The sequence below is a fragment of the Rhagoletis pomonella genome, unplaced genomic scaffold (assembly GCF_013731165.1).
Source record: "Rhagoletis pomonella isolate Grant_MI unplaced genomic scaffold, Rhpom_1.0 Rhpom_scaffold_00013, whole genome shotgun sequence".
Classification (NCBI taxonomy): domain Eukaryota; kingdom Metazoa; phylum Arthropoda; class Insecta; order Diptera; family Tephritidae; genus Rhagoletis; species Rhagoletis pomonella.
The window spans coordinates 9,179,315-9,204,851 of NW_023458567.1; the positions used below are offsets into that span (position 1 = coordinate 9,179,315).

General features: G+C 32.7%; 2 protein-coding genes across 2 annotated transcripts in view; one reads left to right on the forward strand and one right to left on the reverse strand.

Moving 5' to 3' along the window:
- The window catches only part of LOC118748333 (high affinity cGMP-specific 3',5'-cyclic phosphodiesterase 9A-like), an 80,441-nt gene that overhangs the window by 14,573 nt on the left and 40,331 nt on the right, over positions 1-25,537 (forward strand). The window contains exons 3-4 of the mRNA XM_036482708.1: positions 8,125-8,276; positions 8,899-9,006. Coding sequence (XP_036338601.1) covers positions 8,125-8,276; positions 8,899-9,006 — 260 coding nt within the window. The remainder of the gene's footprint in view (positions 1-8,124; positions 8,277-8,898; positions 9,007-25,537) is intronic.
- LOC118748733 (neprilysin-11-like) lies at positions 17,326-19,741 on the reverse strand. Its single transcript, XM_036483387.1, has one exon. It carries the CDS (start codon positions 19,641-19,643, stop codon positions 17,421-17,423), a length of 2,223 nt encoding a protein of 740 aa, XP_036339280.1. The 5' UTR covers positions 19,644-19,741; the 3' UTR covers positions 17,326-17,420.

Here is a 25,537-nt window from a genome sequence, read left to right on the forward strand (position 1 = left end):
ATGCATATAAAAAGTATACAAAGAAATTAATAATATAAAGATAACTAAGTAAAAGAAATCGGGAACGAAAAGTTCAACAAAAATCTACCAAAATGAGAAAAAATTTACCTTTTTACCAACCCAAATTTTTTCTACCAATTTTGGTAACAATTTACCAAAGTGGCAACCCTGAACATGACCCTTCAGCAACGAACGTAGAGCTGGTATTATGGTTGAGCTTTAAAGCAGCAAAAACTATACAAATTGCTATCGAATGTTGAATCTGCATACATATGTATGTATATGTACAGTTAAAGTCACATATTTATGTACATGCATACATAACAATACATACACATGAACTGTATATATTTTGTATATACATATACATACCTATTTTTACCTGTATACGAATAAATATTTAGTATTTAGTAGCTGCGCGATACCTGGTATATTACCAAAGCTACGTCGTGGCGGAACTACTCCAGCTGCCTATGGGCATTTGCATGCATGCATATATATCCTGTGTATAGATGTGTATGTATACTTGCTTGCATTTACGGTTGTTTTTGTTAGCCAGCAAAATTGAGTGCATTCACTTGTTTACATACTAAATGGATATGCATAGAATGTGCGGCAGTAGCGCGGGCACACGAACGATTTGCTTGGCTGTTGTCGAAAAAATGTCAAAACTTTACTTAATATAGAAAGGCTCTAACTCATTTTCAGTCGGTATATAACTTACTTGCGACCAAATAGAATTTAAAAACAACTACTTCAGGATTATTTTACTTTCAGTGTTTATTGAAAACGAGTGTTTTTAAGAAACTCGCAACGAATGATCTTTGTATTTTATAACGTTTTATAACTATTTACTCTGTAAACAACAAAATTGTTAGATAGGGCCTTTCTATAATAAGGTAACGATATACATATATACTTATGCATATATTAGACTGCATCACTCCCCATACAAAAAAATCGGCACGGGTTTTCCACTCGAATTATAAAATCTATTATATTTTGAGACTTCCACTAAAATATTTTGGTAAAATTATAAGATTTACGTGAGCTGGACGGATTTGAAAATACCTCCAAAAATTGAATTTTTTCTGAATAAATTAGTTTTTTAAAGTATTTTTTGAAAAAAAATCTCCTCAGATAAGAAAATAGTTTAAGCTTAAAAAATTTGCATACAAATATTTAAAAAGGATTTCAACGGAATCCTAATAATGAGATTTTCGATGCTGTTTTTGAACCGGCCAAGTTATTCACGTTTTTCTTAAACCGATCTTTGAAGAAAGTAAAAAAAACATGAAATTGCTTTTTAATATTTTTATGCAGATTTTTTAAGCTCAATCTGTTTTGTCATCTAAGCGGAGTTTTTTTTCAAAAAATACTTTAAGAAACCATTTTTATTCATTAAATACTGCATTTTTGGAGATATTTTCAAATGGGTCCAGCTCACGTCTTAATCTATAATAAAGTTTTAAAATATAATAAATTTCGTAATCCCGGCGGAAAAAATTCAACTTTCTTGGTGGTGCAGCCTAATAAATAAATAATATGTATGTATATATGAAGGTAGTGGCATATGTTCAGTATACTCTAATTTTTTTATTCTCGATCTCTTAGTTTCGCAAAATTTTCTCAAGTTTTGTTAAGCGCATTGTTAAGTCCTCCCATTGATTTTCGTTTCTTCTCGTATACATCATTACATACTTTTCAGCTTACAAGACAATTTTGATTTGGGGATAGGAAAAAATATATAAATTAGGTGAGCTTTTTAATAATGCATTATCCCTAAATTCTAATGTATCAATGCAGGCATTTTCCCTCTTGATGTGTAAGAATCGATCCCCATTTCCTATAAGACTTACTTGACTGTTGTGAGAATGGGAGCTACTCTTGCTCAATTACGGTCAGGATATTCTAGCCGCCTTAACAGCTACTTACCTACCTAGACTCGATCCCAATATTTCTAGTGAGTGTTCGGCATGTGGAGACTCCCCCCACGAGACTAGCCACATCTTCCCCCCTCCTTTTGCTTCGATACCGTCGAAACAGCTCGTTTATTGGGCCTACCGATAGTTAAGCTTAACGACAACAGTTGATGATCAAACCGACCTAGGCGGAGCTTAGTAGTGTCGCTACAACAACAACACGGTATTTTTATGAAGAAAATGCATACAGTTTTGCAAACCACGCTTTAGCTTTTTTATGCACAGCCGAATATTACGCAATGCCTTTTTTTCAATAGACTAAAAGGGGACAAACTAAAAAAAAAAGACTTCGTCTTTTAGTGTGGTTTTAGAAATAAAAGCTACTGATACTTTGAATTTTGACGTTTTGGAATGCACTTATAATTTAAAATTGTGAAAAAACACACAAAGTGCAGAAATTATTGTACGTACCGTTTTTGTGAAGAGGCCATTTGTATGCTATTTCATTTCAGTATATGACTTTCTCATGACTTTAATAAACTTTACGTTATTATTTAAAACACAAAATATCGTTTATTTTTTTAGTTTTTATTTTTCTTTCGACTCACAAAGTTTAGAAATAAAATTATTAAATTGTGCATTTTGGTTTTGGTTGATTTTTCCGACAGGGTGGTAAGATGATTTTCTTTGGAACGAATTTCTGTCATCCCTTGTCAAGCTTGGCTTGCAGACAAACCGGTTCAAAACGAAAAATTACACGAAGATGGCACAACGCCGAAACCGGTTTGTCTGCAAACCAAGCTTGACAAGGGATGATGTATAGGCATTTCCCTGTTTTACAATATTTCGTTTTTTTTTAGGAAATTTTCGAGATTTTTCGGCAATTCTCCTGTGTAACTTTTTAATTTTTTTCGGGAATTTCGGGATTTTCTCGTTTTACTTTGGAGGATTCTTTGTGTAGTCTGCATTTTCTTCGGTTTTTTTTTTGGAATATTTCTTTGGAACCCACCGTAGGTTTCCGGGACTCTTTGTTTTTTTTCCGAAACTTTAAATTTTTTTTGGTTGTTCGGGATAGCTATTTCATGTTTTATTTTTCGGATGTTTTCTAGAATTATTATGATTTTTCGAGGCTTTAGTATTTCCTTGAAGATTTCAGGATTTGTCGTGTTTTGCTTTGCGCATTTTTGTGGAAAATTCGAGTTTTATTTTTAGTGTTTTTTTCTCGTGATTTTTACAACATTTCGATATTGTTTATCGAGTTCATTCTGAATTCATCGCATTTTCATTTTCGTGATTTTTCCATTTTTTTCCGCAATGACTATTTCGTATGCTATTTTTCGATTTTTCAGTCTTTTGCAATATTTTTCGAGACATTTAGAAATTCTAAGATACTTTTGACTTTTTTTTGGAATGTTTTCAATTTTGTTTTTTTTTTTAGTTTTCTAAATTTTTTTTCATAACAAAATATTGGTGACTTTAAAACTTTTCCAGTTTCTTTCAAACTTTTCGGCATTTTCTAGGACCGTTGGGGTATCCTTGGAAGCTACCAGGTCAAAAAAATAAATAAATAAAATAAATAGCTGTTGTTTCCTGTTAAAAAGAAGTACGATAGTAAAAAATCTTACACATTCTGTCTTATATTTGTTGTCAATATTCTTACTCAAAATAGTAAAATTAATTTTTTTTAATTTAAACATTCTTGGTTTTTTACTATAAAATTCCGCCTTGGTGTGGTTTATCTTTCAAAAAGATAATGTTAATATACAAGTATAGTTGAGTGCCAAACTACCTAAGAAAACTTCAGCAACTTCAACAATAAGAAAATCATAAAAACTAGTCATTCATTACTACAACATTTATAAAAAAATTTGCAAACACCATAAAAGTTTCACTTTCGGAAGTGTCAATGAAAATATAAGCAGCTTTGACTGGCTTTTAGCCGGCGCCATAAAGTTAATGAACATTTTGACGTGCAAGTGACCACCACCGCAACATGTTGCAGCAATATTGGCGACAAGGTTGATAAAACGAACTAACATACACAGACATGTTATTGACCAGCAACTGCGAAGAAGTTAGTCTGTAGTAAGCGGTCGTTTTTGTATGAAAAAAATTTGGTATGGTTAGTTTTTTTTTTTTAATAACAATCTTGTTTACACAACTACACATTTTTAGTTTTTTGCTAGCGAAAGTTGGTGTAAGCCACACCGCTAATTGGATGTTTGAGATTAAACTGTGGGCATAAATATGGGGGAGAAATCAGGAAAAAGGGAAGTTGGAAATAGGTGAGGTCTTCAGTTTGCGTATTCTGGCGCGCTTTGTACTTTCACTACGTCGTCTCTGTTATCTCCATGTGAAAGGTCAATGATTAGTCGAGTTGAAATTTTAGCAATATTTTCTGACAATACTTTTTTTTCAAATACAGAACTAATACAACTTAAATTGCATTGCCCACGAGCAAAGCTTCGGCTACATTTCTTCGCGTTATTTGACTACCATAAAAATTCTAAAATTAAATTCTTTGTCAGACGCCTTTACAAGCGACTAAATGGAAGTGGGTAGAATGCATTGCGTGTTACAAATAAAAAGTTCGTACTTCGTTAGTGCTACCAAAATGTTTGCTTTAACCAGTAGAAAAACTATTTATATAGCACTCATAGTGTGCGACAACCGTAGTCAGCGCGAGAATGCAGTCGATCTGAAATATACATACGTTGTGATAACAAAGCAAAGATATATTCATTTAATGAGCCCCTGTAGGAAATACAGCTATCAGAAACCGAATTCAGATTTTTTTTCTCTTACCTGCGAAGTTGATGACAGAATAAACGCTAAAAACGATGCGTATATAAAGCTTTATAACGAGCTTAGGCTGATGACATAGTGAAAGGGAAAAGCGATTTGATAATATAGCTTTAAAATGACTTTCGTATAAACGAAACTTTTTCTTGTGGGGCTGCTCATGAGGTATCCAAAAATAGAGGAAAAAGGAATAAATAGCGTGCGACGCGTGAAGTCGCAGTTGTGATAATTTTCGGCTAACGACTAGTATTATAAGCTTCAAAGGGCCATATGAAATACGAGCCGAAAAGTTAGAGTAAATTATATTTAGTAAAAATTTGAGGCGGTTGGCTTATCCGAGCAATTCGTAGGATGTATCACCACTTGGTGGCACCCAGATTCGACTAATGGTTAGCGAAATATCTAAAAATCAAGGAGCGTAACAGTTACAACTTTATTTAAAAAAAATCGCTTTTTAACAATTATTTTTTGACTTTTATTTAATTATTCCTTAAATAACAGTTTTTTCTGGTTTCTATTTTATAAATCCAAAATAACAATTATTTTTGATTTTTACCCTAAATAATCTGCAAATAACAGTTATTTTTGATTTTTAAATCATATATCTTAGATAACAGTTATTGAAGACTTTTATTTATAAAAGCCATCATGACTTAAAAGATAAAAGACAGTAACTGATATTTATTAATGATTTTTATAAATAAAAGTCTTCAATAACTGTTATCTAAGACATATAATATAAAAATCAAAAATTACTATTATTTGCATATTATTTAGATAAAAAGTAAAAATAATTGTTATTTTGGATTAAAATAAAAATCTAAAATAATTGTTATTTTTTTTTTAAGTTTTTCATATAACTATAAATAAAAATTTATTTTGAAATTTGATACTCGTTGAAAAAAGAAATCGATTGGTATATATCACTTATTGTTGTTGTCTCTCTCTCTCCCTCTCTCTCATAGTGAATTTTTCATAGTGAGTTTTTCATTAATGACTGTTATTTTCGGTTCCTGCTACAAATATTGGCACATACGTTTCCTGGCATATCGTCACTAGACACGAAAAAAGATGCGCGAGTGTTTTGGCGGCGATAAAGGACGCAAGAAAACAAGATTTACACAAAAGACGCTTAGAAAAAACTTCGGCGAAGAAAGGCGCGTAAACCTTGTTCACGGCGAAGAAAGACGCGTTAACATAGATTTATACCTGGCCAAGGACTAACCCTTCAGGATCATTGCCCAAACATAGTTGACCGCGAAAATTGTACACGCACCTTTTTCTTTCTTGATAAATTTGGCTCCTTTCTTTCGCTTCGGCTTGCATCGGAATTATAAAATTTATTATATTTTAAGACTTCCACCAAAATATGTCAGATTTAAGATTTACAAAAATTTAGTTTTACATAAATAAAAATTGTTTTAAAAAAACACACTTTTTTTAAATCACCGCAAGTGATAAAAAAGTTTAGGCTTAAGAGTTCTGCCAACCAATGTTTAAAACTGTTATCAGCGGAATCAAAACCATGAGATTTTTGCTGCTATTTTCAAATCGGTCCAGCTCACTTAAATCTAAAAATTTTTTGAAATATTTCGGCGGAAGTTTTAGAATACAATAAATTTTATAACTCTCGTGTAAAAGAAAAAATTAATTTTCCTGCAGGGATGCTGATTAATGCTATGTATGCACGTAAGTATTTGAGCAATGCAGATAAACTCTTGCCAATTGACAGCACTCAAGTTTTGAACAGCCGCATCTTGTGTGTGATCAAAGTTTGTTTGCCTAAACTATTCAATATTCAAACAAATTTTTCGTCGCACACACACATAAGCAAATCAATTTACTTAAGCACAGGAATAGAGAAATTTCTACTTCCAAATACCTACCTGAGTATGTACGCAAGTGTTTAGTTGCTCACACATGTAAAATAGGTCATTTAAGTTGTGTTTACATAAAGTTTAACTAAATTTGCATTTAGATTGCTGGCATTGGCTTGGCTGAAGAAGATTTGTGTGGAGAGCCAGTGGTTATTGAAGTTCCAAATGTTTCAACTAGTTTTTTTTTATACGCGAGTACATCCTTTTCTTCGCTCAAGGCCAGGAATTAATTTAATTTTTGAAGTATTTTTGAATGAGTTAGGCATTGAAAAAGATTACTACACAAATAGTCTTCGTTGAAAGTTACTTGGTTTTCTTCTAAAGTTAGTTTTCCTGAGTGCAGAAATACATATTCTCAATTGCTTCAGAGAACTATGAGAACTAAAACTTTTGTTTCACTAAAATTTTTGTTGGTTTTTATTATGTCGATTTATTTTTTACTTTAAATTTTTTTAGTCACATTTATTATAATTTTATTTCTTATTTAAAGGAATTTTTCAAACCTTCAGAACGCTATTGTATGCCTGGTTTCCATTTCAATCGTGGCGAAAGGTTTCTCAAACCCTTTTCGTTTCATACTCGTATGTAGCATTTAAGTTAACTTAATAATAAAATTGCATTTGATTTTTGAAACAGATGGCTATTCCCTTAAAAAATGTTTTCATATATAAATATAATATTTCGTTAATTTTCTTTAATTTTTTCATTTGATTTTAAAAAAGGTGGCAACGCTTTTCAAAATACTTTCCAGTTAACCCTTTCATTTGACACCTATATTTATTTATTAAATTTGCCGTACTAATTAAATAGAGGCTAGTTTTGAAAATAGTTGGCAGTGCTCTTAAAATTTATTTAAAGAAAGACCTTCGTATAACTCTTCATTTGAAACCCATATTGTGATATTAAATTTACATTTACGTTATTAATCAAACTGAATATAATTTCTTATTTACAAACTAATTCACACTCGTTTCCTCATGCCGCCATTTACTAACTCACTCACTCACTAACACATGTATTCACTCACTCATTTACTCAAACTATCACTTATTCACTAACTAACTCACTCTTTCACTGATTTGTTCATTCTTTAATTTACCTATGCGCTCACTCACTCACTATTTCTCTCGTTTACTCATTCATAAACTTACTAACTCATTTACTCACTCATTCACTCAATCATTCACTCATGCACTCACTCATTCTGTCATGGCCTTGCTCACTCTCAAACTTCCACGTTTCTAAATACTTTCGTTTGCAAATATCTATTGTTTTTTTATGTAAGCGACATTTTTTCAAAATTTTCTTTTTATGCAGAAATGTTCCTAGAGCATTTCCGCATCAAAAATATTTTTTTTTTTTTTAATTTCGCTTACGTCTCTTTGGCGGTTAGGGCTCGGTGTATTTTTTTTTCAATAAAATCTCAATTTTTAAGTTCGAGCCTTCCACATATATATTATTGTAAATATTTGTAAAATTAGTACCAATTAAAAAACAAAAATTCTTCTTCCATTCCATTCCAGATGTACGCCATAACCCGCCATGCCAATCTGCTGCAACGACTAGGTGACCTAGAATGCCTAATATTGCTAGTGTCCTGCATTTGTCATGATCTCGATCATCCAGGCTACAATAATATCTATCAGATAAATGCGCGCACCGAATTGGCACTCAGGTATGTACATACATCTAGTTGGCTGATAGCAATGCAGTCATACAATTACACTAATTCATATAAACAAGAGGTATGATTTCAATGTTCTAATGTGAGTCTCCAAACCCTACACATTTCTCTAATGCAAATACATACATCCGAGCACACACACATATGTACATACATATCTGCATCTTCATCAGTACTCGATCTAATGGCATTCAGCGCTAGATGTAGTGGCATGTAGCATTTTTATTGCCTACCTTGTGGCGCAGCATTGCATTAACATTCATTTCATTGCCTCGATTGCAGTGATTGACATTTGCAAATACATACATACAAATGTAGCTTTGGCATTGTATGCGTACTCATACTTTGTATTTGCATTGTTAGCGAGATTTTTGCATTTCAATTGCCTATTTGGCTACAATCGTCATGGCTGCTGCTGCTGCTGCTGCTACTGCTGCTGCTGCTATAGCTTCGTGAGTTTGCCCCGCTTTGCAATGCCTCATTAACACATTTCGCTTTCTCGTACTCTCGTACAGCTCTGTCAACGGCTGTCTGTTTGCATTCCATGTCTCTATTCATTAACAACTTCGTTTCTTCAATTATTTTTCAATTTGCATATCGCCTTTGCTTGCAGGTATAATGACATCTCGCCGCTGGAAAATCATCATTGTTCAATAGCATTCCGCTTGTTGGAGCATCCTGAGTGTAATATCTTCAAAAATTTCAGCAGAGATACATTCAAGTGAGTATGCGTATTTGTGAAAAAAAGTTGTAGAACACACATACTTGCAAGTTTCTGCATAGTTTTCATAAAAAACTTTCAAAGTAGAAAGCAAATCGGAGAATTTAGTTGGTAGACAAAATATTCATATAGCTTGTTATTCGAAGGGTGCGTGAAAAAAACACACAAACTTTCACGCACGAAAATATGCAATCCTTTCTAGCCACTAGAAAACTATTTTTTTCGCCCATGAATTTCTCAAAACTTTCGAGAACCAAAATTCGGCATGTTTATTTTTAATCAGTTCATTTGAGTGAGTCCATCATGAACCTAAACGAGCTATTGCATGAAACCATAGCTCTGATCCGATACTTTTCGTGTAAAATCCTGTAAAAATGTCAAACAACAAAATTAATCTCTGAAGTGAGAGTAAAAAGTGAGTAGCAACAAAAATTACGGGATCAAAAAAAGCATTTTCCTATAAAAACGTTAACCAGTGATCGCTTGACACTTTTCATAATTTTACCAGAAAAAAAAGTTCGGGTAAAATCTTGCAACTTCATTCTCTACACAACTCTCCAAACATCGCTCTCATTTACAGGATTTTGGAGGAAATTTGGAGGGATCATTTTTCCTGTAACTTCCTGCAAATTTGTATAAAACCCTGTAAGTTCATGGAGTACTGGATCAGAGCTGATATATGTATATATGTACATAAGGCCTTATTTATAAAAAATAAAGTATAAACTACTTGCATAATTTTCAGTGGTTTCCGAAAATTTTTGCGGCTCTAACGGGATTAGTTGTATTATTTGGCGACCTTTTTGGTGATTGTTCTCTCTTTTGCGGATTTTTTTTATAGGGCTTTTTTTAGAAAGTTGCAATAATCGTTTGAGAATTTTCGGCACTTTTCTGGCCTTCCGTAGTATTCTTAGAGATTTCCTCTGCTCTTTTGGATATTTTCCGTAAATTTTCTGAACATTTTTTTGTGAGTTTTCGATTGTCTGTACTTTTTTTTTGGAAGTTTTCGTGAATTTTCACAATTTTTCTGAATTTTATCGGTCACCTGAGGCTTTTCGGTATTAGCTGACCGGTTTGAGACCACCACCCTGGCTCATCTTCTTAATTTTTTTTTTTGTATGAGCTTTCGAACACTTCTGGAGTTTTAAGCAGTTTTCTGTACTTTTTTTAATTTTCGGAATTCGTCAAGTTTTTCGGAATTTTATCAGTCGCCTGCGGCTTTTTGGTATTAGCTCAACGCATTGAAGTAATTTTTGGGCTCTTATCTTTCATTATTTAAAATAATTTAGGATTTGCGGAGCTTTTTTTCGTAAGTTTCTGAATTTTTCAGCGGTGTTTTGTACATTTTTTTTTTAGAATTTTTCGTGGCTTTTCGGAGTTTTTCTGACGGCTTAGCACCAAACTCAGCATTTTGAGGCACTTTCTCGGGATCTTCTGGGACTCTTTCGTTTTGATTTGAAAAATTTTCGGAGACTTTTATGCCTGTTTTCGGTTGCTTTAAAAGTAATATAGTATTTCTTAGAATTTTTCGAGATTTTTCGGTTATTTTGAGCGACTTTTCTGGACCTACGGTTTTTTTTATTAGCTTCGTCGAAGACCGTTAGGAATTTCTTCACTACTTGTTGGTATCTTTCTACGGCCTTTCTAGCAGTTTTCCAATTAATTTTTTTATTTTTAAATATTTATCGGCTGCCCTCGAAATTTCTTTTGGAGATAATGCTGGACTTTTCCGAATTTTTCGACTTTTAGCACCTTTCGACCTCTTTACATATTTTTCAAGATATTTCTGCTTTTTCCTTTCACTTTGTTTTTGTGTTTCAAATTTTCTCAGTCCTACGTGATAATTTTCCCGGGCTTTTGTGGATGTTTCGTTTCGTTTTGGAGATTTTCTGGGCACTTTTGTTATATTTCCGGTGTTTTTCCAATGATTTTGAGGACATTTTTGGACTTAACGGAACTTTAGAACTTCTTCGACAATTTCAAGTCCTTTTCTGGACATTTTCGGATTTTTCGAGAAAATTTGGGTGGTGAAGCGTTTTTTGATATTTTGTAGTCTATTGGAATTGTTTTGATTTTTTGAGACCCCTCTATACGTTTCTGGTATTTTTCCGGGAACTTTTAGGCTCCTTTATTATACGTTTGAATATTTTCAGTACTCCAATTTTTTTTTTTAATTATGGGGAGCTTCTCTGCATTATTTGGTGCCTTTTCTGAATTCTCACTGATTTTTCTAAGTTGCATGGCTTAACTGAAACACTCTTTCTGTTCATTTTTTGAACATTCAATAAAAGCTGCCCTTTTTTTGGCAGTGTTAGCGCGTTTTCCTGAGAGTCAACAAAAATATGCCAGCTAATAACATAAATATTTATGTGCTGTCACTTTGATGTCTTGTGGCCATTGCCTGAAGCGGTCGATGGTCTGTCATCAGCAACGGTCAATATAAATTCGCTATTTAATCAAATTTCGTGCAAAATATGAGCAAATTTTATATCTAAATTTGCGTGGGGCAAGCAGTGGGCGGCTTAATTTTTAGCACACCAAAGCTGGCAAAGTCAAAAGCAAATAAATGCATGGCGGATAAAAATTCTCGTAACTATTAGGATGGCTGATATATGAATACATACATATATGTATAGTATGTGGCGCAAAAGTAGGTAATATGAATATGGATATGAATATGAATATGAATATGAATATGAACATGAATATGAATATGAGTATGAATATGAATATGAATATGAATATGAATATGAATATGAATATGAATATGAATATGAATATGAATATGAAAATGAATATGAATATGAATATGAATCTGAATATGAATATGAATATGAATATGAATATGAATATGAAAATGAATATGAATATGAATATGAATATGAAAATGAATATGAATATGAATATGAATATGAATATGAATATGGATATGAATATGAAACATGAGAATGGACTATTAGGTAAAAAAAGAAAGTGGTACATTGGCGGTTGAAGGACAGAGAGCTTAAGCGAAATACTAGTAAAATGTTTATGATGCTACTGTGACAGCTACTAGTTTTTAAATATACATATACATATGTACGCCCAAATAAACATAAATACTTGTACGTTTGTACGAAAGCATGCATTTTGCCTCCCATGTATGCTGCGACCACAAATTGCACAACAAGAGTACATCCATATCAATTAGATATACACAGAGCTTCATATGTAAATACATACAGTGAGATGCATGCCATTGCTATGCGAGAAAGGCCTTCGAAATGGATTTGGTCTTTATATATATGTATATGTTTAAGCATATACATTCTATATACGTATGTATGCTAACATATACATGCTTGAGGATATGTATTTATACATATGTACATACATATTTATACAATTGCTTCATGCCACTTTGAATGCAGTTGCCTTCCCATGTAGGTATGTAAATCCCTGTGGCTTTTATCTCACACTAACTAGCTTGCTATGCCGCCTAAAAATATGCAATATGCGACAGCTACCATAATTTCAACGGAAAATTTAATTATAGTCACGTAGCGCGGTGCATGGTAGCAAGGCGATGTGCGCCTTTTGAATAAATATCTGAGCGGTGGTTGACGGTTGGAGTGACACAAACGTATTTACTTAGAATAATTGGCAGAAAAAGAGTTTATTAAATAGCTTTGACGGAATGTTGTAAAATCAAAATTTTTTTAAGCTTCTGCCGGCGGAGAAATACATTTTTTTTTCAGAAGTTTTTAATAACTTAATAATGCTAATGAGCTCAACACATTTTTCTAATAAAAAAAAACAAAACCACATGAAAAATATTTCTGAAAATTTTACAATCTCCCAAAAAAATTTTCAGTGAACTCGATACGTTTTTCTGCAAAAAAATAAAATATATAGGTTTTGCTTTAACTATTCACTTTTTTATACGTTTTTTTATCAAGTAACTTTCGCAGAATTTTTGGTTCTATTAGCCCAGTTGCTTTTCCTATAAAGCAAAATAATAAACAAAAATTAAATTTTTTAGTGGAATTATTTTTTCTGAAAAAAAAGCAAACACAAACAGACGATTTTAGAGAAAAGTTTTAACATTTTTTTGTCTTGTCTTTATTAGATATCTGCGGGCATAAATATACTTTTTATTCATGGTTTTTGTTTTTTATGTTTTATATAATAGTTTTTTTGTTAATTTTTTCCGCATTAAATTTTACTCAAATTAAGCTTAAAAAGTTTTTCTGAAAGACAAAAACCATTTTAAGAAATTAAAGAAGAAATAAAATTTTTAGGCATCATTTCAGATATTTGTAGGTGTAACTATTTTTTCATAATTTTTTTAAGAACCTGTTTTCTTATTTTTTACAAAAATTTAGATTTCTGGCTTAACTAATCTAAATTTTTTTCTTAAAAAGGGTGAACAAATTGAAAAGCCAGCAAATCTTATCGACTGTTCAAATTTTTATTAATACCTTTGAGCCCAAAGTTTTGTCGTTGGATTATTTTTCCATTTTTTTATAAAAACTTTCGCAATTTTTTGTTAAAACTTTTGAAATTTTGCTGAATTACAGTTTTGAGTTCGATTATTTTGTCTAAAAAACGAAAAGAAACGGTGTATTTTAAAGAAAAGTTTTAAAACTCTTCTCTCCTGATTTTGTTGAAGTCTGTGAGCATAAATTAATTTTTGTAATATTTTTTATTTATTTTTTCTTCTGTTTCGACATTAATTTTTTCATAAATTTAGCTTATATTTTTTTTCTGAAGGGCAAAAATAAGTTTAAAAACTAAAAATTAATAACATTTTTTTAGCTAACATTAAACAATTTTTTTCGATATTTGTGGATGTAACTATTTTTAAAATATTTTAAATAAAATTTTTTTTTTAATTTATTCATACATTTTCGTCGTTTAATCTATTCACGTTTTTTGGCTTGATTTATTATCAATATTCAATTTAGATAATTGTTGGTTTAACAATTTTTTTAAAAAATATTGACGTTTAAACTATTCCCAAAAAGAAAAACAAAGCATTTTTCCTTTTCTGTTTTTGTTTTGCTGTTTAAATTGTGGGAACAATTTATTCAGTGGAATTAGCGATAAGGCTGATTATTTTTTACTAACAAAAAACAAACAGAAACAAAAGCTTTGAAATAGAGGAGAATATGCAAGAGTCGGTGTATTCGAATTTTTTGTTCAAAATTTCACATTGCTTGCGTCTTTACACTGTTTACAATTTATCTAAAAACAAAACCAAAAAAAAGGTTCGAAATTTTTAAAAACCTATGGTAACATATTTATTTTAAAAACCTGTGATACATAACATTACTTAGTTAAAAGAAAAATTTAATAAATATTTTCTTTGTTTTTTTTTTGTGCAAATTATCTACACACTGTTTGCTCTATAATTTGTTTTTATTATTCATTACTTTATGTAAAAAAGAGAAGACAAAAATATAAAAACATCAAAGAAAATTTTAAAATTTATAGTTACTGATTGTTTAGATGTCTGCGGGCCTACCTATGTTTTACATATTTGTTTTTTTTTCATTTCTTCTCTTTTTTTTATTTTATTAAACCTTTAGAGTATTTCCATCATAGGATTTTTATATACATACTATTTTATTAACTCAATTGCTTTTACTGTACAAAAACTTAAAAAATTAAAAAAAAAAAATCAAAGCACTTATGAGGAATTAAATTCTATTTAAATTCTTTTTTTCTTAATTGTTTTCGAAAAATTTTACCTTATTTTTCCGATTGCTTATTTACATTACGGTTTATGCACTAAAGCAAAAAATTTTCCTGATTTTTTCATAAAAGTTTTAAATATTTTATATATTTTTTATAGACATTTTCTATTTTTGTAATTGTTCCACTTTTTTGTAGCATAAACATTTTCTAAGCTTTTTTAATTAACTCAATTACCTTTTCTGCAAAAAAAAAATACTTACCATAACTATCATTAATTAGAACATTGTATACACCTACAGTCCTATCTAATTAATTAAATTCAAATATTTTTAGTGCATTTAAGCTGCAAGCATTTAAAGCGCATTAAAAGCACAAGCCATGCAAAAATTACTCAACAACAAATTAGTAATAATTTAATTAAATACCCATCATAAGCGGCAGCATACGTAGACACATGGGTATACTAATCGCCTATAAGTATGCTACGCAATGCGCTTGTGTGATTTTGTGATGTAAAATTTTAATATTCTAACAATTCGGCAACAATTAGCAATTGAAATCAAATTTCTCTTATTAATAAACAAAATTTATATTAATTTTACATATATTTTAAATAGCATTGAAAATAAAATTTGTGAAAACCAAAATTCCGTCATTTGGTTTTAATAATGCAAGCGCTCAAAGTGCGACTTAATTAATATTTATGTTCATTTAATGGTGTTACTACTATGCACGTTTGTGTGAAATTGTTTTCGTGTCAGCGCGCGTCTGGATTTGTGTGTGCGCTTGTGAATAGGTAAATTTAAATTTGCTTATTTACATCCTAAATGTATGCTGCATAATTTTGCAGTGCCGTGTCGTTTTTAAATACATACATATTTCGCGAATTTTAATTATTTTAAGCATTTTTTTCTGATTGTGTGTTGTCAAATCGCTTGCAGTCCAATGATTTTAGCAAAATTAAATTTAATGCTTAAAATTGAATATTTTTTGTGTACGCTAATTGTATACATGTTATTATGTTCATTAAATTTTCCAACATGGGTGATTGTATATTTTTAGGTGACGTTATCCAAATTTACTATGCTAAGCATTATAGACGCAGATAATCAATAGCAGATGAGTAGCCGGATAAGATCTTTCCGTAGTCTTAATCGCTAACCAGAACCACTATAATATGGTTTATATGAAAGTTTCAGTCCAGATGGCTTGCGGTATCAGATAAGGAGCTTTTTTTTGCATCCATCATTTGGCTACCACAGCTATGAAACCGCAGTGTTTAAAAGATCTATGCGGTCTTAAGAACTAGTGATACCCTGGAATTATAGATCTGACTTATCTGAGGAAATTAAAGGCAACTATATTGGTCTCCGATATCTTGAGACGTAGTGATGCCTTAGAACACTGCTCGTCCATAGGAATTAAGGCATCTGAAAGATCTCCGAGATCTTAAGAAATAATGATATATTGGAGTTCTACTTCGGACTAGCCTGAAAAAAGAGGTCTCTGGGCCCTTATGAAATAGTGACACCAAAGAATTTTGTCTCAGATTAACTCAAAAATTTTTTTAATTTATCTAAAAATCCTCTGATATGTTAAGGTATCACTCAACTAGGCATGCTCATCAAGATCTTCACAGAAAGAGATTGGAGAGTTGGTTCTCACATTTTCCCATGTTGTATAATCGCAGTACACAAACTGGGGAAAGGTGGCTCTTCTGGAGTCTGCTCTGAACTCATAAAAATCGTCGTTTCATACTCTTCCCCAGAAAGACATCAAAAATGGCTCTCCAAATCTGTTATGACTAAATCAACGATTTCTGAAGCAAGCGTCACTCAAACACGCACTCCAATACCGTCTACCCATTCTGAAGCAACCACAACCACACCTCGTTGATCGGATTGCCTTTTGCCATTCAATGGCAGTCCTCTAACTGAGCTTCTATTCCATGAAAGAACTCGGAATGCACAGTAGTGGTTGATCTGCGTTGACAGAAGTTTCCTTTGAAAGTGGTTGTTGTCTTAAACATGGTTTTGAGGCAGTGGCGCACGCCAGCCTAGCCATCGAAGCCTTCACGGTCCGTAAAAAGTGCCATTATAAGGCCTATGTTGCAGAAAGCTTGCTCACGGAATGCTAGTGTATAATTCTAGAAATTCAGTCTGTTAAGCCTGACTTCGTTTGAAACTTTGACCAATAGGGCGGGCCAAGTCCGAACCACGATCTAAGATCAAGAGTATTTTGCTTATTTTTTTATGCCTGCCAGTATGTTGAACAAGTTTAGCTAGGCCAGGAGAAGCTTTATGAATGCGAACCACAGTTTGTATGATTCTGTCAGCTAATTTTATTTCAGCACAGCAAAGTGGACTTGCTATTTCCTGAATTGCGTTGCCGGGTAGACAAAGAGCTTTTTCAACTTGTATCACAAATAAATTTCTTCATAGACCATTTGAGAAGTGTATATGGGACTATTATTGCTAAGTGGGCGAACGAGATGATGAACGGGGTAAATAAAAACTGCAGCAGGAAAGTTTGCATACTTTTCGGCGTACTATTTGTTAAGCAACTAACCGAAAACGTGAAAACTTTGATATTGAGGGACTTTCCTTTCCTCTTTTGAAAACAAAAGAACAAACTCATTTATGGATATCCAAAGTCAATGAATTTCATCAGACTTTTGTACATTTTTTATTTCTGTTATTAAGTGCATTTACATTCTCAATTCTCAAATAATTAATTCACCATATAACACATTTCTCTGCCGGATTCATTTCGTTATGCGGCTCACATCGATAGGCTTGCGTGAACTCCTCAAAGTTGCTCACCACATTGTTCACGCGCACGCTATGCTCATCGTGTAGACTCTCCCCGTTCGCGGCACTAGTGCCACACCAAGTCTGCGCAAAACTCAAGAAGAACAGCTTCAATTGTTCCGCGCTTAAAGTTCCATTCTCGCCACCAGTGCGTCTGAAGGTCTCCAAGGCCAGCCGTAAACCCTCCGTATCAGCGATATTCTCGTTCAACGTCACTTCACCATCCACATAACGTTCGCTAAGATAGCAGCGCGACTTGGTGCCAAATCTGATGATAACTTTTGCGCTTACATCGCTGCCAATATTGCCTGACATATCATAGTTGAGCCCATCGTAGTCAAAGCCATGCATCAGCTCGTGCGCAATGATGTACACAAAACTTCCGTAGATCTTCGCCGAGTCGAGGCAACTGTTGTAGAAGGGCTCGCGCAGTATGCCCACCGGCAGCTCAATGGCGTTCTTCTTCAGGCGATAGTAGGCGTTCACATCTAAAGGACCGTAGCTGTTGTATGCTGGCGGCGCACTACGACCGGTCAGCAGCGTTTCTAGTATTTCGTGTAGTTGCTTGCGTGTGCGCCAGCGCCATAACGTCATCAAATTCGCGTCGTAGTCGTCCCCAAGTTGAATGCTGGGCGGCAAATGATCCTTGCTGAAACCAGTTGCTTGTGGCAAGAGCAGACGCATGGCGCGCAGTTTTTCCAACCAAAGCTGCCTGCCGTGCGCATCGCGCTCGAAGACGGTAGTGGCATTCAGCATGCGCTCGAATTGCAGTTTCAGCTGCGCGAAGATGTCATTCAAGGCGGTTTGTGTGCGCGTCATAGAGGCAACAGCGTCGCCATCAGCGTGTTGTAGAAGCATGAAAATTTCTGACAGTTCGGCTGGCAAAAAAGTGTGCAGCTGCTGCAGACAGTGATCGCGCTGCTCATGGAAGCTATCCTCATCGTGAAGACGCACTTCAAAATGCGCCAGAAATTGTACCAACAGATACTTAGCCAACAACTCGGGTTTGGTGCGTTTCAGTAGCGCGCCCAACTGACGCAAATATGGTACATCCGCCACAATCAACAGGCGCTGCTCGTAGTCCCGCGGCAACTGGTGTGCTATGTCGCGCAGTACTTCCGCGAAATACTTGCCTAAGTTCAGCTCTGGTACTTCAGCTTGCAATGCTGCCAAAGTTTGTGGCGCGCGCAGTAAAACCAATCGCTCACTGGCGACCAATTCGAAAAGCTGTTTCTCAAAATCAACCACTTCCTCGGCAATGACTTGCGCGCGCCGCACGCGCACACCCAAGTCCAGCATCAGGTATTTCACATAACGCTTGTAAATATACTCAGAGTCGCTATCATACCGCACCGATTGCCGCGTCGGCTTGAGTAAATCGAACGCTGGCGCGGAAATGTAGAAAATTTGCTGCTCAGCCTGCTGCCAATTGGTGGTGATTAGCAAACACCAGAGTGCCTGCACGCCATAACGGCGTAGCTCTGCGTTTAAGTAGATACCCCAACTGAGGCTGTCATTCGCTTCGGTCGCCATCCAATTGGGATTGAGCACTGGCCAATCACTCAACTGTCGCAGCTCGTTGGTGTATGTGCGGTGCGTCGCTGCCTCAACATTGAAATGCACGTGTCTGCTGTCGCCATCTTCGCCAGTTGCGCGCTCAATGCAGGCGTTGAAGAAACGTACGGCGACCTCCTCTCTTCGAGGCAGAGTAGCTTGACGCGTACTATTTTGCACCACCCCCTCTTGCTTCTCCAGCAAATACGTCATCAGCTGTTGCTTGTTGTCCGCCTTGACAGAGGTCAGTGTGTCATGTGCGCCGCGAACGCGCAATTGATATGGCGCGCGCCAATTGCCGCAAGCGTACTCGTAGAAATCATCGCAAGGCCAAGCTATTTCATCCACATAACTGCGCATTGTGTCCAGCTGACGGGGCCAGTAGTCAGCTGGGCACTGAGGCGACTCAGCGCTGCTGGGCGCGCTGGTGGGTTTAGTGTTTGTGTTCTCCTCTGCGGTGTCTGTTGTTGTGCGACCTTCATTCGGGGTGGTTGCTGCGGCATGGGCGCCAGGCTTTTGGAGTTGCACTACTAGCAATGTTAGGAAGGAGTAAATTATCGCGCGCTGTCCTATTCCGAGCCTTTCCAACGACATTTCACTTTTAAGCACAGATTTGCACTGAAGTCGCTGAATGTTTTTGAAATTCTCCAAGGCGTAGGTGATAAGGCGAGACTATCGCCAAGTTACGCTGCCTATTTCGCTTGATTGTCATGGACCTATGAGAGCTTTCGCGAATTGTTTTAATGTTGAATTCTGCTGAATTATCACTTAAGCTTATCGCTTGACTGTGACTGATGAGAACCTTAAAATCACTTCCAACTGATAACCCAAACAATCGTGCAGTTTTGTGTGTTTGAGTAAATATTGTGGTTGGGGATGCTGGATCTTTTCGTTTGAGGGTTTCACGCTCATGGCCTAAACGAAATAACGGTCAAAGTTGAGTGAGTTGAAACTAAAAATAGTAAAATTTTTTCCCCTAAATATCTGTAGTAAAATGACGAGGCTTATATTGAAAATTTTAGTACTAAAAATATCAACTCTTTTTTTACAAAATTCTGATATATTGGCGTTGAGTGCTTATTTAGTTTACTGACTGTTATTTTTTTTTACAAAATTTTTTTCTCGTAAAAAAAGTTTCTAAAAATTCATATTTTTGCAAACAATCCACAGCTTGAATTTAAATGTTTAAATAACTTACTGTGTATTAAAATGTTCGATGAATTTTTAGCACTAATTCATATTGTACTGAAAAGTACTAATTTTTTTACAAAACCGATATATGAACTCTAGTGTTTACTTAGATTACTGTGCATTCAACTTTTCCACAAAATTTGTTTAAAAAAATTTTACTAACTGGTTCTAAATTAAAATGAAAACCAAACAAAATCTTGCATTATTTTAGAACAAAAGGATGTTGCACAAGATCTATTAATTAAACTTTTATAGAAATTCGCAATTTGTTAAGATTCCTTTTCCTTTTGCAAAAAAATTAATTATTTATAATTATAAATGAATTTATATTTCTGGACAAATTGAATTAAGTACGCACTAAATTTCGATTAGGAATGCTTAAAAAACAGAATATTACTAAATTTTAAGTACTCAAAATTCGATGCAACTGTATAAAAATCTTGTGATAAATTTAATTTGTAATAAAAATAGGAAAATTGTGATATATGTTATTATTACTTATCAAAACTTATTATGCACTAACTTTTGAGATAAAGTATCTAACGAAATATAGAAAAATATTTTTTACCAGGTTTTTAGCTGTATACCAATATTTTACTCTTTTTGAATTTTTTTTTTCGTTAAATTAAAACTTTAAAAACTCGGTTAATAAAGTATTAATAATTTTAGTACTAATTTTATGTAGTAAAAATGTTACATCAAATCAAATAACGAAAGGATTTTTGAAGGTTTTAAGTACATTTTTAGCACTTATAAGCTTTGCAACAAAATGCATGTATTTTTAGAGTTTTTTTTTCAATAAGAAAATTAAATTTTTAATACCTATGTAATGTAACAAATTCAACAAAGAAAAAGGTTTGCATTAAAAAGGGTTAGAATTTAAATATTATCAATCAAAAATTTAATCCGTACTGAATTTCAAGCTGGGGTTCCTTAAGTAATAATTTTCAAAATTAATTTTTTAAATATTTTAGTACAGACTGGAAGGCTTAATTTTATTTTTTCAATAAAAAAATTACAGTGCATATAATTTAATAAAAAAATTCCAAACTTTGAGTACTAAACATGTACGCGTCGTTACTAAAAAATTTATCACAAAAATTGTTTAACAGGAAATTGGCTTAAAAAACTATTTTAAGTGCTAAAAATTCTGAACTCAGAACCTCTTGAGCCTGGGCATATTATTTTCGTAAAGAAAAACCTTTTTTGAGTACGTACTTGTACTTTTTTTATTAAATGCATTTTTTATATGAAAAAAACAAAAACAATTCGTTGAAAACCGCAATTAAAATTATTCAAAACTATAAATGAGGGTATAAAAATTCACTGTACAAATTTGTTAAAAAGAACTACTTTAGCTAACTTACTACTATTACTGCTACTATTACAACTGCTACTATTTCTAACCCTACTTCTACTGATAATACTACTAGTACTCCTACTAAGAACTACTACCACTGCCACTAAAATTCGATTACTATTTACTAGGCTTAATACTCTACAACTCCCACCACTACTGCTTTTGTAATTACTACTACTACCACCACAACTACTACTATATTAAACTGCTGCTGCTACCAGTACTACTTCTACTACTATTACTCCTCTTACGGAGTACTATACAATTTAAAAAATGTATATATATATAAGTTGCCTAAAATATACAAAAAAAAATTTCGAAAAAAACATTTAGTTTTTGCATAAAAATATACTTAAATTTACTGAACCATATAATGTTTAAAATTTACATATTTATCTCTATCAAAAGTTTACACTAAAAAAAGCAAGTAATTTTTTAAAAAACAAAACCGACTCTAATTCTATATATATATTTCATAGTCAAATAATCGGATCTAAACCAGATTAGTATCGGACCACCTCTGAGATACTACCTTTCCGATGCAAAAAGAATTATCGAAATCGGTTGGCGTGGTCCAAAGTTATGCGGTAACATACATAAAAAATAAAAAAAAATTAAATTAAAAAAACCAAAAAAAAAAATATTGCGACGAACTGATAACCTCCTCCTGTTTTCGAAGTCGGTTAAGAAAATAAGTGTAAAATTTTTCTCAAAAATTCAAAAAAAAAAAACAAAAAGCGTTTTGAGTTGAGAAAATATTTACTGCAATTTTGTACTAAAAATTGTATGCAAGATTTTGCATTATGCACGAAAAAAGTACTAAATTACTATCTTTTTGGTATACAAAATATGCTAAATGTTCAAACGTTTTTTGTATTAAATTTTAGAACTAAAAATTAGTGGAAAAGACATTATATTTCCGGTTAAAGTAAAATTTAGTTTGGGTAGTAAAAACTAGGTCAGGATAGTTTAATATATCGCTATTTTTATGATCTACAAAAAAAATTCTACAACAAAATTTTTAGTCTCTGCTTACAGAATTTTCATTTTGATCGTTTGTACTTTTTTTTTTTTTATTTTGTGTGAAAACATTAAATAGCTTACTTTATTTCCAAATTAAAAAAATATTCTATACTTTAAAAAATTTATTTTAAAAGTTTTGGTGAGTGTGCACTTCACTTCATCGACAACTCGAAAATAGTATTGCGTACTAAAATTTTTATACTTATACTGTACTGCGCAGCTATCAAAGTAACACAAAAATATCTTAACAATTTAATGCCTTAAAATGCAACAGTCGCGTAGAAATTTTATACCAACAAAAATCACTTGTTGTGGTTTTGGTATACCAAAGATTTAAATTTTCTACAAAAAAATTTTTACAAATAATTTTTTTAGTGTCTAATTACAAAATTTTTATTTTTTTTTTGTACGTGTGAAAAAATTAAATAGCTTACGTTATTTGCACAAAAAAAGTTTCTGTGCTTTCAAAAATTTATTTTAAAAGTTTAGGTGAGTTAAGTAGGCAAAATTTCGTCGAAACTCAAAAATAAGTAGTATTGCGTACTAAAATTTGTATACTTATACTGTACTGCACAGCTATCAAAACTAAGAAAAAAAATATCTTAACAATTTCATGCCATAAAATGCAACACTTGCGAAGAAATTTTAAACTCACAAAATTCGCTTGTTGATACTAAAATTCGCTAGCAGCGGTTGGGTGAGGTAGCACCATAGTTTTTACCTCCATTTTCATTTATTAGTTTACATGTTATTTTACGTTTTCGACGCAAGCGAGCACGAATTTATTTATTTATTTGTTTTTGTATTTAACATGCCAGGCAGGTATACGAAGCCAGAAAACAATAAATGTCAATTATCAGAGCGAACATTTTGGCTTCGCTATTTTCGGTCAGCAGACACAGACAGCGAGGCGCAGGCACACGAGCGCACAGAAACACATACTCGTACTCAATGAGCAAGCACAATGTGTGTATAAAGTATAAAAAAAAATTTATTGCTGCTCACTTATTGCCCAGCCGCCGAACGCAGTGGGTTTGTAAAGCGGCGCTAGCGACAACGGCTGCAGGACATGCAACAGTTTACACAGACGAAAACTGCGGTCAGCATGACAATGTTGTCCTCTTGTATACATGCACACTTGTACACTTAGGTTAACGAATATATTTTTCGTCCTTGCAACTATATCAATCGTAAAAATATATAATATTTTATATCCTAGCTGCTGTCCATTTCGTGAGTGGTGTGCTTGTTTTATACCTTACTCATAATCCCACCACTACAGGCATTAATGCATACATATTTGTTTGGGTGTGTGTGCGTGTTCGAAATGTCCTGCTAAAAATAATTGCTTTTCCACGTGCGACATGACACACACACAGAGTGAAGAGCGAAGGAAGTTTGCCAGCCTACGATTTGTGCAGCGTTTATTTTTAACCTCAACACCACGGTCTAGGCTTTTTATGTATTCTACATCTGGCGTTCGCGGAATATTTTTGCACTGCATTTCATTGCTTTTAATTGTGTGTGTGTTGAGTAGGTTATATGTGTAAGTTTGTGTGTGTATGTGGAAAATATTAATTCTGTTTTTGCTGACTGCCTATAAAAACTTTGTAAAAGTTATTAAAGTAATTAGAGCTTCATATGTGATTTGCGGATGGGAGAGCCACATTCGCGGAGTTTATGAAATGAAATTCAGAAATTTCTGCATAAACTTTGGTCTTGAATAAATTTATGCATGTAAATTGTCATTGCTATCAATGGAATGTTGGACATATGTACGTACATATGTATGTAGCTAAATATTTGTAGTTATGATAATCATTACGAAAAGTGCTTTTATAGATAATTTCGTTGCTAAAACCTAATAGATTTTTGATGCTTAAAGCCTTCTATAGACAGTTTGTATTTTTTTTTGTATTAAAAATTATAAACTAAAAGTTTTGTGCGATACTTCATATGTTCCTAGAAACTTTAATTCAAACTTTTCCTAAATGTTTTATACTAATTTTTTTTTCTAAAAAATTTGTACTTAATATTTGCACAAAAAAAAATGTACCTAGAATTTATTATTAAAACATTATGTTTTAAAAAAAATTTGACTGAATTTTGTTTTGATAATTTCATCCTATATTTTTGATTAAAAATTTGTATGCCAATTTGCGCTAAGATTGTTGTAGAAAATTTGTTGTTGCTGAATATATTTTAATGAGTCTTTGCACGTAAAATTTTGTATTAAAAAATTTGGCAGTGAAAATTGTGTAGAAATATTTGTTATTCAAATTTTTTTAATAAACATTTTGTACCAAAATTTCGTCATTAAAATAATGTACAAAAAGTTTGTACTTAATTCTGGTACTAAAAATTTTGTACTGAAAATGTTGTGCTTAAAAACCTGTACTAAAAATACTTGTCCAAAAATTGTAGTGAAAGCTTTTTTTACAAAAAAATTTATTAAATTTTTTTAAATGCAAGCTACAAATTTTTAGTATGCCAATTTGTTAACTGACTCCTGATTGTAAAATATTTTGTGCTAAAATTTTCAAATTGAGTACTAAAAATTTTAATTTCTCTTGCATTACTAAAAATTGTATATCTGCATCAACACACTTTTGAATTAGAATTAAATAAAAAAAATTTATTAATTTTTGTACTAAATATAAAAAGTGGAGTTACGATTTTATAACCAAATACTTACATTCCTACATATCTATGCAGTATAAAAAATACTTTAAAAAATTTGGTACTAAAAATTTATTACATCGAATAAATCATACCATAAAAAGTGCGTAATTTTCAGTTCTAAAAAGTTATAAGTTTCGTACAAAAATTTGGTACTAAAAATTTATTACATATTACAAGTTAAGTACAGCCAGAAAAGGTACTGGGTAATGAGACCTTAATATGCACAACTAAA

Excerpts from the sequence above, each read along its gene's own strand:
- LOC118748733 (XM_036483387.1), bottom strand. The coding sequence starts at position 19,643 with ATGTCGTTGGAAAGGCTCGGAATAGGACAGCGCGCGATAATTTACTCC.